This window comes from Ictalurus punctatus, chromosome 28 (assembly GCF_001660625.3).
Source record: "Ictalurus punctatus breed USDA103 chromosome 28, Coco_2.0, whole genome shotgun sequence".
Lineage (NCBI taxonomy): Eukaryota > Metazoa > Chordata > Actinopteri > Siluriformes > Ictaluridae > Ictalurus > Ictalurus punctatus.
Genome location: NC_030443.2, coordinates 13,031,007 through 13,044,199, shown reverse-complemented (window position 1 = coordinate 13,044,199; position 13,193 = coordinate 13,031,007). Strand labels below are relative to the sequence as shown.

Genomic DNA, 13,193 nt, shown 5'->3' with positions numbered 1-13,193 from the left:
GTCAACATCAAGAGCACAGCCTTTTAAATCCCAGAGTCAGATCAGCTCAAAATTAGCCTGCAGGCAGGTTGTGTCAAGTGGAACTCAGCTGAGTGACAGCATCCTTTTTTGACCCGGCTGGCCACACTGAACTTGGTGTGAGGGGGTGTGAGTGCATTTTGTACTGAACACACTGGGTGTTAGGCTTGTGAGATCGTGTCCACTAACTATTGGCAATTGACGATAGTATCGCCGGGGGGGAATGTACATAATACAAATACCAGAAGCTTGTTGAGAGTCAGCTGTAGCTGCTAGTCACTAGCATTTAGTCTATTTTTGTTTTTTATTTATTTTTTATTAATTTGCTGTTAACAAAGCCAGGAATGCTGCAAAACAAATTATTCTCTGTATCGAAGCTCATTGTAAAATTATGGAAATCAGAAGTGCAAGGGAAGTTGGGATGCATCTGAGAAAGAAGTTTTGTTGCGCTGCTCCGAAGCCAGACAACATGTAGTCTATTAAGGTTCACATAAGATCCAAAATAGGAGAAAAGGAAAGGTTACATGGGACGATCCAGTACAACTTATTTTTGTTGATCTTAAAACTGCAGAGGCCACGTTTCCTGACAGACATTTAAATCCTCTAATTTGATAGCCATCGTGATAGTTGGAATCTATCTGCGATTCCCGATACCATCATCAATCATCCAAAGTCTTCTGGGTGCACAATTTAATCATGGAATTATAACTATTACAGATCAGTTCTTACATAGGTAATTAGTGAATTATTAAAGTAAACAAGACAGGATGTGATGTTCTAGGAAAATAAGAAATTACAGCATGGTGTGATGTGGGCTGACCCCAAAAACCACCCCCAAAACTGGTAATTTTCTTAGAATAGCATGTACCATATTTTATTCCTCTTAAACCACAGCATTTATAAAATTCAGCAGTTGAGGATTAAGGGTTCTTGTTCAAGGGCCCAGCAGTGGCAGATTGGCATCGTTGGTAGTTCATCTTAACCACTGAGATACCACTGCCCATGTTCCTGTTCATGTTCCCAAGAAGTCCTCTGTCCTGGAAAATGTAAAGAAACTGCATTACCTCTGACTGTTGCAAAGCACCGATACTGGATACACCTTCCAAAACAATTTAAATAAACATCTTGCAGAAATGCCTCCTTCACACCATCAATAATTACGACTTTTAGTAATGTACTTGCTGAAGTTGTTTTTCTAGAATGATCTGCCTATATAAACCTTCCAAGACAATATTACTGAGACCTGTTTATAGAAAATTAATCAACCTCTCTTGATTAATCTGAATTAGGAATTGACCAGCACTGTGACAATAAAAAAAAAAAAAGGAATTTATACCCTGGTATGTACTGATAGCCCCCCACCCCCATATTTACCCACGTTAACCAAATGCGTCTAGGTATGAGACATACGAGGCTCATAAAAGAGGAAGAATTCTTCTCACCCTTATTTTATGGTTTGTTTACACTCATTCCCACCATTGCATGGTCTTTCCATTTAGTTTTTTGCTTAGTCATTTCTTCATTTCTCCCTCTTTTTTTAATCTGTTCTCGTCTTCCTTTTTTTATTTTCTCACCTGCCTTCTTTCTTTTTCTTCCTCCCTTTCTCCCTCCCTCTCTCTGTCTGTGTCCTGCTGGTGTGGTAGATGTACCCAGGTGTGGACACTGAGATCTCTGTGAGTACTTTGCACTCATTAGCCCCTTTTCATTTATCCTTTCATTCCAGTTCTCTTCATCCTTTTCCCCCTCTTTATTTATTTTTTTTAATGCAGAGGCTGTATGAAATAGGAGTCAGCATGCTGATCTAGAATTTTCTACTTCTTTCCTTAGTTGTGTTTATTGGTCTAGAACAAAAAGCCAGAACTCATCCTAGATCCGTGATTTTTATTCTGTTAACATCAGCTTGTTTTTTTTCTTTTGTTTTTTTTTCTTCTAACCCTAGTAAATGGAATTGTGCTTTTAATGTTGGCCAATGAGCCACTACTAAAGCTTGCAGCTGTATGGTTTATGCTTCCTGCTCAAGAGTGCACTAGTAGAACCTTTTATAGTGCTTGAGTTTGGTGCTGGCTGACTCATGGATATGTGCATTTTACAGTTTAAATATTTTGAATCATATGACATCATGGAGATTTTTGTGTGTGTGTGTGTGTGTGTGTGTGTGTGTGTGTGTGTGTGTGTGTGTGTGTGTGTGTGTGTGTGTGTGTGTGTGTGTGTGTGTGTGTGTGTGTGTGTGTGTGTGTGTGTGTGTGTGTGTGTGTGTGTGTGTGTGTTAAGAATTTTATCAAATTCTTACTAGAACCCCCAAGTTCTTATTGGTGTAAAATCGACTAGAACCCCAAGTTCTGTTGGTGTAAAATCAGCTAGAACCCCTATTTTGTTAGTATGAAGTTGTCTAGAACCCCAGATTCTGTTGGTGTAAATTGACTGGATCTGTAAATTCTCTTGCTTATAAAATCAAACAGATCCTCAAATTCTGTTGCTGTAAATTCAGCTAGAACCCTCAAGTTTTGTTTGTGTAAAATCAATTAGAACCCAAGAACCCTTTTGTTAGTATGAAATTGTCTAGAACCCTGTATTCTGATGGTGTAAAGTCAACTAGAATTCCAAGTTATGTAATAACTTCAAGTCTACATGTCCTGTTTGTGTGTAAATGGAGCTCTCAGGTTTTTTTTTGCTTTTTTTCCCCTTTGCATTGCTATTAGTAGCCACAGATCTTGTAATGAATTCCACAGTGACGTCTGGATCCAGTGTAATTTCAGCAGGAAGCTGAGTGCACCAAGTCTTATTGGTGCCATTCAGAAAAAGGCTTGACTGACCACAGGAAATCCCAGCTCATAACTCATCTGCCCACTTGGATCATTTGTGTTTGAAATGCACTCAAAAACAACCAAAATAGAAGACTGTTAGTAGTTCAGTGGAGCACCGTTTCCAGCTGATGCCTGGAAATCATGGCCAGGACTCGAGCTACAGGACCGGTTTTGATCAGCAAAAAACATGCTCTTTCAGTCAGAAGCAGCCTCTGTACATTTCCTCTGATAGTTCCTGTTGTAGCAAGTTGGTGCTTCCTGTTTACTCATTTCATTAACATTCTCCTCGGCTGTGTATTGTTGTAGGTGCCTCTCAGGCTGATTGAGAGTGTGGAGAGCAGAGATATGTTCCAGCTGCACATCATCTGTAAGGACTCCAAATTAGTGAGGTACACACACACACACACACACACACACACACACACACACACACACACACTGTCCTGGGTTAAAGATTTACTTTATAAAGATGCAGTGCCACACATGCAAACAAATATACGCAAAAGTCACAAAGCTTCCAACTTCAAATGTACTAAAACCATGTCAATTATAGGGTTTAAAGTTTGTAGCATAAATGGACGTTTTGACCCATGAAAACGCTTCCCTCTCTGCATTCTGCACTTACTGCACACCATAATTTTTGTGCATGAATTAGAAATCCTTTATTGCACCTATGTAACACATACTCAGTGTTACACAAAAAGAATAGTTCATATATTTGCCCCTGTACCTTTTTTGTATATCTGCACAATTACAAGTCTATTTACTGTTTAGCTATAAAAATGTACAAAACTATTCGTATATGGCTTGCGGTGTCCCCCCGCCCCAACCCCCCCCCCCCCCATAAAAAGTTATTTAACACATCTAAATGTAAAATATCAGGAAATGGAAGCTGAACTTCTGATCCATCATCTCGTATTCATCTTCTGATCTCAAACCCAGATGTCTTCAGTGTATAGAATAGAATTGACCGTGCCACTGCAATACTTTTTGTTTGGAAAAATATAAATAAATAAAACTTTCAAGTGGGTTTGTGCATGAGGTTTATAAAATTCATACGCTAACGGTGTTGTAGAGAAACACCTGGAGGTGTATAAAATGGGAAATCTGAGACACGGTGATAGTTTGTTGAGTCTGTTTCTGATGTCCTGTCACATCGTCCTACACTTCTCCCACTGTTTATATTAGAATTCCATTCTGCGGATACGTAGCATCAAAAACACACCAAACAACTGCAGGACACTTGTGGCAGCCATTTTGTGCACATGAACACTTTAAGTTTCTGTATAATTCACAAAAACCGACCATTGCTGTGATCGATTATCTTTATTCCAGTTATCATTACTCCTATCAAAACTTTTTTCCCCCCCAATAATGATAAATAATTAGGATTTAAAGTGAAATTAAGGATTAACATTCCAGAACATACAGAGAGGCCGATACACACACACACACACACACACACCAGGGTTTTTTGGGGTTTGTTTTTTTAACCTGTTTTACACATTGAAAGTTATGCAGTGAAAAAGCATGCACTGGATTAAAGGGAAACCGGGGGGGAAAAACAACCTCTAATCAACTCTAGTGTTCACAATGCTGAAGCAGAACTAAGCCTCAATCCAAATCCAAAGCTATTTTCTGGATTAGAGCACTGTAACCTCTGCTGAGCTGTTCAGCCTTTGCGCATCACTTCATCATGCTATCTCCCAAGAGGAATGACACAAGTGTTGCATATCAGTATTGCAAAACAGACCAGTAAGATCTGACCAGCTGCGTGAATACAGCAAAAGAGAGGAAACGTATGAAACCCAGCTAATATATGCAGTAAATTCATACAAACTAAACTAAATAGGTAGATAATAAAATATGGACCATGGACAATAGGAGTCATTGTTCTACTTTAGGGAATAACCTTCTATACAGGGGGAGTCTATGTTTTTACTGAATGATATTTAGCCATGTGATGTTAAAATACATGATGTATTAATAGCTTTTGTTGATGATGATGATTGTGTCCTGTCAGGTGTCACTTCTCCACGTTTAAGCAGTGTCAGGAGTGGCTGAAGAGGCTGAATCGAGCTATAGCTCACCCCTCACGCCTGGAGGACCTGTTCGCTCTGGCTTACCATGCATGGAGCCTCGGGGGCTGTGCTGATGACGAAGACCAGCACCTACATCTCTGCAGACCAGGTACATACACACATACACACACACACAGAGATTCATTGTTTAACTGTTTTATTCAAAGCAAAGTGGTAATTCTTCACTTCAGAATTTTACTGAAATGTTTTTCTTTCTTTATTTTGTCTACGGTCATATTTGGGGTTTTTCTTTTGTTTTGTTCCTTCACTTGCTCATTCTTTTTGTTTTTCTTTCCTTACTTTATTACTTTATTTCCTTCTTTTGTACGTCCTTGTTTTTTCTTCTTTTTTTCTTACTATGATATTTTTTCCTTCCTTGTATTTCTTTTTTTCTTTTTCTTTCCATCAATCTTTCCCTTCTGTTTTTCATGTCTCAGGTGATCATGTTCGTCACAGGATGGAGATGGAGGTGAGGAGAATGTGCTTTGACATGCAGAATGCTTGGAGAGTGTCCGACATCAACAGCAACTACAAGTACGATCCACAAAGTTCATTACCAATGAGCAGGGCTGTGCAATATGACACTATAATATCAATATTGGGATAAAGTATGTCATTATGTTAAATGATGTTAAAATGTTGTATTTAATCTTTCAAATTGTCTTTCAGTGTTAAATATTATTTATTATAAATACATATAAAAAATAAAAATCTATTTGTGTAGACATGAAATAATTAATTCAGTAAACAGGTGGTTTTTTTTGTTTTTTTTTAAGCAACTGTACTGTATTGCTGTCAGTTAGTGAGCAAACCTGTATTACATCATGAAACTCATTGTGCATCTTAGCAATTCTCAAATCGTGATATGATATTTTTGTCAGATCGCACACCCCTGCCTATAAGAGTGTTTTTGTTTTCTGTGCTGGTCAGTGTCTGTGAATGTGTTTATGCTGCTATGCTCGGCTTTCAGACGAGAGTAAATAGAAGTGCGTGGATGACGGAGTAAGGTGATTGTGCTTCGAATTAAATTGTCTGGTTGTGTTTGGCATTTGAAGGACACTCGCATTATGCAACAGGAGGAAAGACACGATCAGCCTTGACTTACAATGGCTCACGTGGTGTGTGTGTGTGTGTGTGTGTGTGTGTGTGTGTGTGTGTGTGTGTGTGTGTGTGTGTGTGTGTGTGTGTGTGTGTGTGTGTGTGTGTGTGTGTGTGTGTGTGTGTGTGTGTGTGTGTGTGTGTATCAGCTGGAGGTACTGCCACAGAGCCCCAGAGGTGATGGCGTGAAATGGAGATAATCATTTTGTGTGTGTGTGTGCGCGTGTGGAGACGCTCCATGGTGGTAGATAATTAAAGCAGGCCAAGACCTGCTGAGATCAGTGAGTCAGCAGCACACCATAGCCAGAGGAGACTGTGTGTGGGAGTGTGTGCTGTTGCATGTTAATTTTTTTCACATTTTAACCTGTCATGTCTGCAGGATATGTACGTTTCTATGTGCCTCAGGGGAATTAACCAATCAGCTTGATCGTAGACTTAATACATTTCAACTTAAGTAAATGTAGTCATCAGTCTGAATGAACTGAAGTGGTGCTGTTCCTGTTGAGTTTTATCCAAGTTTCCATCCCAGTACAGACTAATTCAGCTTGCTTGAGCCTTCCAAAAGGTAACACATAACCACAGGTTCCTCTTTCAGAAAAGGAAGTTCAGCCTAATGTTTATTGTCCAAATTCAATGTTTGCCCAGAGACTTTGGCGGTGTCCAAAATCACATACTATGACTGAATGTACTGCATTGCCGTTGAAACAGTACATACTAATCAATACGTGTGTGTATTATGACTGCAATCCCGGACATACTACATCCGCCATGTTAGCACTGTCATGTGACCGTCGATGTCCTCATAAACATAAAAATCTTAAACAAGTTAACAATTTATTCAGGTGTAGTTAAACAAGTCCTGTTTAACCAAGGTTTAATTCTTAGCTCAAGAGCCGACACTGTCTTTCGCATTATTCTTTTCCTGAGCTCGTGCGCACCAGTCTCGTTGCATTATGGGATTGTTTGACTCCCGCAGTGTCCATCGGTTGCATACTGCAAAATCCCGCCGGAAGCAGTACGCCATCTGGGTATATCTCACCTACTGTTTCTCGCCTACTGAGAATTCCGACATACTACCCCTCTGGCGTACTGCTTCTCCGCCTACTATATATTAGGTAAGTATGCGGTTTCGGACGCAGCCTTTGCGTTTAACTGGTTTTAAAGGGAAACGTCCAAGGCTGTGCTGGTGGCAATTGCATCTAAATTGGAGGTAAAGGAAATTGGGTTGGAAAATGCTGGAATACTCGCAATAATACAGAAAAAAAAACACATAATAGAAATAAGGGTAAATCCGAATTACCATGTTTTCGGGGCTCTTGAGTGGCACGGCAGAGAAGTGTTCACCTTACATTTGGGATATCACAATGTCAAACCATTATGATGCCACAGCTATTCATAACCAAGAGCCAAGAAAGCAAAAGTGGCCAAAGTGCCAAGTGGCACTTTGGTTGAGAGGGTTTGCATACTCTCTCCCCTGTCGATCACAATGACACTAGCCAATCATGTGTCTCTGTGAGCTCATGTATGCGGAAGAGGGCAGGTAGTGTGATAAGGTGATGCAGCAGGAACAGGTAGCTGTCGTGTGCAGAGCAGATAGTTAGAATAGGACATAGCAAATTGGGGAGAAAATGGGTTGAATTACCATATTTTCAGGGTTTTAATATTATATGTGTGTATATATTGATTATCTAATATCTCTCTCCCCCTCTCTCTTTCTCCCCCTCTTTCTTGCTCTGTTCAGACTTTGCTCCAGTTATCCTCAGAAGCTCTTGGTGCCAGTGTGGATCACAGATAAAGAACTGGAAAGTGTGGCCTCTTTCAGGTCCTGGAAGAGAATCCCAGTAGTGGTGTACAGGTAAGGCAAACACGTAACTGGTGAGACATAGGGTATACATGGACGTAGAATACACCGTGCCCTTTAATCCTTCATGAAAATAAGCTGCTTTTTTTTTGTGCTTTTTTTTTTTTTCTTTTCTCTCCCCCAAATTAAGAATGATCAGTAGTTACAGTTTATATTTTGTGACACCTGCCCTGAACAGAATAACAATACTTATTCTCTTCCTTTACTGTCTGTCGGGTAAGGATTGGAGACACTTGTAAAGGGATGTTTAGTGTTAGTGCTGTTTCCAAGCTTTTGGCCTCTAGTGTGACTTCTTATCCTTTTTGTATTTGTCTCAGGCACCTGAAGAATGGTGCAGTGATAGCACGCTGCAGCCAGCCTGAGATCAGCTGGTGGGGATGGAGGAACACTGAGGACGAGTACCTGGTCACATCTATCGCCAAAGCCTGCGCACTGGATCCAGGACCCCGGGCATCCTGCAGGATACGAGGGGACGGGGCAGACACTTCCGACTGCGACTTCGGTAACATATTCCTCTACTCACCCCAGGAATAATCTCTCACACGCGTACGAGCACGTGTACACACACACACACACACACACACACACACACACACACACACACACACACACACACACACACACACACACACATCCCTATACAGGCTAAGCAGGGTGCAGCTCCCCTGCATTGAGGCGTGTTGGTATGCCACTGTGTGGAGATTCATTACAACAAACAAATGATGTGCTCTCTCTTTACTGTTTCTGATTTTAGCACAGAACATTTGGGCAGATGACTTTAGGCAGTTTTAGTTTCCGTTTTGGTTGGTTTGTTTGAGAAATGTGATCCTTTTTTTTTTTTTTTAATTTAATTTTGCATTGTTGGCATTTGGCTTTGTAATTGTAATGGAAATACAAGCCTGGTGATTTTCATCGTAGACGAAAATAATATTCTGTGAAGCACCAAGTGGTCATCACTCAGATCTTAATGTAGGGGGGAAAAAAATCTAGATGCATAAATAATTGATTTATAGTCACATTGTGGCACCTTGAGCTGAAATTGAACTAAATCGATTCGCTGGAGATCTCTGGAGGTTCATACCCATAAAGTAGCATACAAAATGTTCCTGGTTATAGCTATTATCCTCGCCCCAAAAATAACAAGCTGTTCTATTTCAGTATGAGTTACAGTGAGAGGTGAAAATATCAGTATTTTCTTAGTCTATAGACATTTTGCGACGAATCTAAAGACTAAAACAACTTTGGACCATTTTAATAACATACGGTTACTAACTCCGTTCATCCTATTTTTCAGATGGAAATTTCCCACAGTTTTTTAAAAGTTTTTTTTGTTGTTGTTCATTGTTCTTTCACTGATTGTAAATTAATGGGAACGGATGGTGATGAAAGCCATGGACCAGACTCCTCTTTTAAAGCGCAACCGAACCTGCACTTGAACTGCAATTAAACTGCAGTGTCCGTGCCAATTAATTTGCTAATGGTTCCAGTTCCCTCAGATAATAATGGCATATATATTATTCAGGCAAGAATAGATATTTGGTGGGGAGCCATTTGTAATTAGTTACACATACATGCGCACACTTTTTTTTCCTCTTTAATTGAAGACAAATGGTTTCCAGTTTGGAGCGGATGCTTGTGAGTGAATTGGAAATGGCTCTATTGTTTCCGACCCTGTTGACATAGTGGTGGCCAAGAAATTTGGGGTGTCTTGTTGGAAAGGTCATCTTTGTAGTTTGACACACGCTACACAGTCTCTTTCTTTTTACACACTCAGGCTCCTGTAAGGAAAGAAGCTACTATATCATTCCTTCTAAATTAGTTTTGAACATTAAACAATTTTAATATCCAGCTACTCATGGAAATTAAAGAATTACATAACCTTAATCAAACCTTAGTACATGCCTGATCTTTTTCAGCTTTTCTCAGGTATCCAATTATTTATCCAATTATTTATTTCTTACGGGCCTCCTGTCTCTCTCTGTCTCTCAGACTCCACCCTGGCGGTGGGTTCAGGTCCTGATGCCAGCACTGCACCACAAAAGCTGCTGATCCTGGATGCGCGATCCTACACTGCTGCAGTGGCCAACCGCGCCAAGGGGGGTGGCTGTGAGTGTGAAGGTAAGCAGCAGTCTTTATTCTCACACACGCACTGAGTTCACACAGGGGACAAGTGTCCTGGGTGGAGCTCATGTTGCTGCACAGCTGTGCCGTGAGTCATTATCTGCCATGCTGCGAAGACACGGCATATGACAAGCAAATGCAGTGGTTTCTTTTTAACTAGTTTAATTTTAGCACAAGAAGAGCAGGTTACTTTGAAACTTGAGTTGGGTCTAAAAGTTGTTTTTGTTTTATAATTTTTTATTTTTTTTTTAAACACACGAGAGGCTACAAATCATTCTCTGCTCTGCCTGTCTCTCTCTGCATGTCCAAAGGGAAACACTTTTGTCAGGTACATGCAATAGTTTGCTGGATAAAACTCGCTGCTTCACCACCTGCTGCTCTGCCCCGTGTTGCTTCACCTGCCTGTCTGCCTCTCATTGAAAATAAATGGAGGACTATAATTATCACATCTCATATAAAAAGCCCTAAATTGAAGGCCAAGCCCCTCTGCTGGCAGAACATACGGCATTATAGGATTATAACATTAGTCCAATTGCCTTAAACTTCTTCTAATGATGCACCAATTACATCTTTATTGGAAATCATTCATCAACCAAATCCGATCTCATTCCGATCTAGCCTTTCGGGTCAGTATTTGTTCAGTACCGACACTGGGTTTTGGGTTGTTTGTCTCTGGTTACAATCACAACCAGAACATTTGTAATGATGATTTCAACATGATTTAAGGTTAACCTCACTTTGTGTGTGTGTGTGTGTGTGTGTGTGTGTGTGTGTGTGTGTGTGTGTGTGTGTGTGTGTGTGTATAGAGTACTACCCTAACTGTGAGGTGATGTTCATGGGCATGGCTAATATCCACTCCATCAGGAACAGTTTCCAGTCTCTGAGAGCTGTGTGCAGTCAAATCCCTGATCCTGGCAAGTGAGTACACAGTGTTGACCCATAACCTTATCATTCAACCTTTTATTATATTATGTTCCTTTCACCACCCACTTTATAGTATCTGTATTTCACTTTCAATTTTCAATTTCACCTTTTAATGAGAGTTGAGCAATATGACCGAAATATCAAAGAATGAAATCTGAAGCCATTTGTACAATACATATGTATTTCAATATTATGGTTTGCTAACAAATAACAGTGCAATATCTAAAATGGTTTGTGTTTTTAAGAGCGAATATATTTCAGGATCCTGTTTGCGACTTACTACTTTTTGTGCGGATGTTTTATGAAATCATAATACCCACGACACTGTCAGAACAGAGCATTTTTACATAATTCGTTACAATATTGATAAACTAGTAAGTCTGCTTGCTGAGGGATAGAATCTTTTCTTATTTCAAATTCTTATCTTTAGCTCTTTAAAAGTAGATCTTAACACATCACAACACAAAAAAACCCTGCATTTTATCTACGGTTCAGAGCTAGTAAGAAGACATCGTATTCTCAACACTAGGCTATATTTAGAGTTGATTCCATGTACAGCTCTTGTTCAGTGTTGCTTTCTCTGTGGCATGGTTCAGATTAACTGGGTCAGGCCTAAATTGGGCTCAGAGTTGCCGATGTATTCCTTTGCACCTTAAAGGTCATCGTTATATGTGACTTTTACATAAGGTCTTGTGCGGTGCAGGGATAATGATCATTAATACTAGATTGCAGACTCCTGTACCATAGGGACCTGTTCTGCAGCTAGTACGGTACAGTGCAAACTTTTTTTTAAATGATAGTTTGGTCATATAATCTTGTATTTTGTCATGAGATATAACATGTTTCAGTTATAAACCACATATAGGCATCTGTACTCATTTATTTTAGTGTTCGATGGAGGCCATTCCGAGATGACCTCAATTAACCTTGTGTAAAATATATTGTCTTGCATATATTCTACTCACTGACTGGTCAAGATAAGATATGAGAGATGAAGAGAATAAGTAACATTGTTGAAAAAGTGGTGCAAAGTAAGCATGATTAAGTTTTGATCCAAGCTCCAAGAACGGTTTATATTTTGGGGATTCAGGGGATTTCCGTTTCATCTGAGAATTTCTGAAATAGGACCTTTCGTCTCGGGTGTACATATTGTTTACCAATTTCGAAATTTAGTACAAACTGGATAAAGATTTATTGTTATTACTGTGTAGCAGCTTGTGAAACATACAATTCTTGCAGGTGCACTCAGACTTTTGGCCTCTGTAGTAATCTGAATGAATGCTTAATGCGCTGTGTGCTACTTCCTGTCCCCAGCTGGCTCTCTGCACTAGAGAGCACACGCTGGTTGCAGCACCTGTCCGTCATGCTGAAGGCGGCCACTCTGGTGAGTTCTGCTGTGGAGAGAGAGGGACGTCCAGTACTGGTACACTGCTCTGACGGCTGGGACCGCACGCCCCAGATTGTGGCTCTTGCTAAGGTCCTGCTTGACCCCTACTACAGAACCATTGAGGTAAAATCAAATCTATTAAAACATCTACGATGAGTGCAGGATACAGGGTTTCTGAAGCATGTAAATGTAAATACCACAAGAGTATAAAATAGACGTGCAGCACAATACAATAAACCCAGGCGATATTGGTAACTGTGTGGTACACACCAAGTACATGAGGATAAACTAAATGACCTGCTGGTGCACAGATAACAGCAATCCGACTTAAACCACCTCAGAGAGAAAACTGTTATTTTCTCCGCTCTTTCATTGACTGGAGACAGTTTGTAATAGACCAGAATTATAGGCTTGCCTTTTCTAAAAAGAATATACGCAATGTTGCCCTCAAATTTGGCCAAAACGAGGTACCCCAGAAGACCATTTACTGTCGTATGTAGCCTTCAGGTGGTTAGTGACTATATCTAGAGAGGTCAGAACAAATTTCTCTATTCATATGATCAGGTTTTTATTACTTTTATATACTGTATGTGAAGGCACAAATCCACATTCAACTGTATAAGATCCCATGTTCTACATTTATTTTACAACATTTCTTTAAAAAGGGGGGGGGGGGGGGGGGTAAGAAATGCATTTACAAATGTGAGTTGATGCAAAATAAATCTAAAATGTAATTAAGTGGCACATTTTTCACCTTTCATGGTTTGTGATATTAACGCAGTGTGTGTATATGGACTGTCTTATTTGGGGGGAAAAACACTCTATATCAAAGTCTAAATCTTTCTTCAATCGATAATCTCATCCAGATAGTGTAGATTTGTACTGAAGAGTTGCTATTG

At 39.9% G+C, this 13,193-nt stretch overlaps 1 protein-coding gene across 6 annotated transcripts in view; it reads left to right on the top strand.

Annotated features, from left to right (window-relative positions):
- Window positions 1-13,193, top strand: part of mtmr4 (myotubularin related protein 4) — a 71,030-nt gene that overhangs the window by 50,982 nt on the left and 6,855 nt on the right. For 5 of the 6 annotated variants that reach the window (XM_017460447.3, XM_047151762.2, XM_047151760.2 and 2 more), the window contains 9 exons: window positions 1,662-1,691; window positions 3,129-3,211; window positions 4,846-5,012; window positions 5,341-5,437; window positions 7,743-7,856; window positions 8,180-8,364; window positions 9,852-9,980; window positions 10,790-10,901; window positions 12,222-12,417. In XM_017460447.3, coding sequence (XP_017315936.1) covers window positions 1,662-1,691; window positions 3,129-3,211; window positions 4,846-5,012; window positions 5,341-5,437; window positions 7,743-7,856; window positions 8,180-8,364; window positions 9,852-9,980; window positions 10,790-10,901; window positions 12,222-12,417 — 1,113 coding nt within the window. The remainder of the gene's footprint in view (window positions 1-1,661; window positions 1,692-3,128; window positions 3,212-4,845; window positions 5,013-5,340; window positions 5,438-7,742; window positions 7,857-8,179; window positions 8,365-9,851; window positions 9,981-10,789; window positions 10,902-12,221; window positions 12,418-13,193) is intronic. The other variant, XM_017460439.3, reaches the window with a different exon arrangement.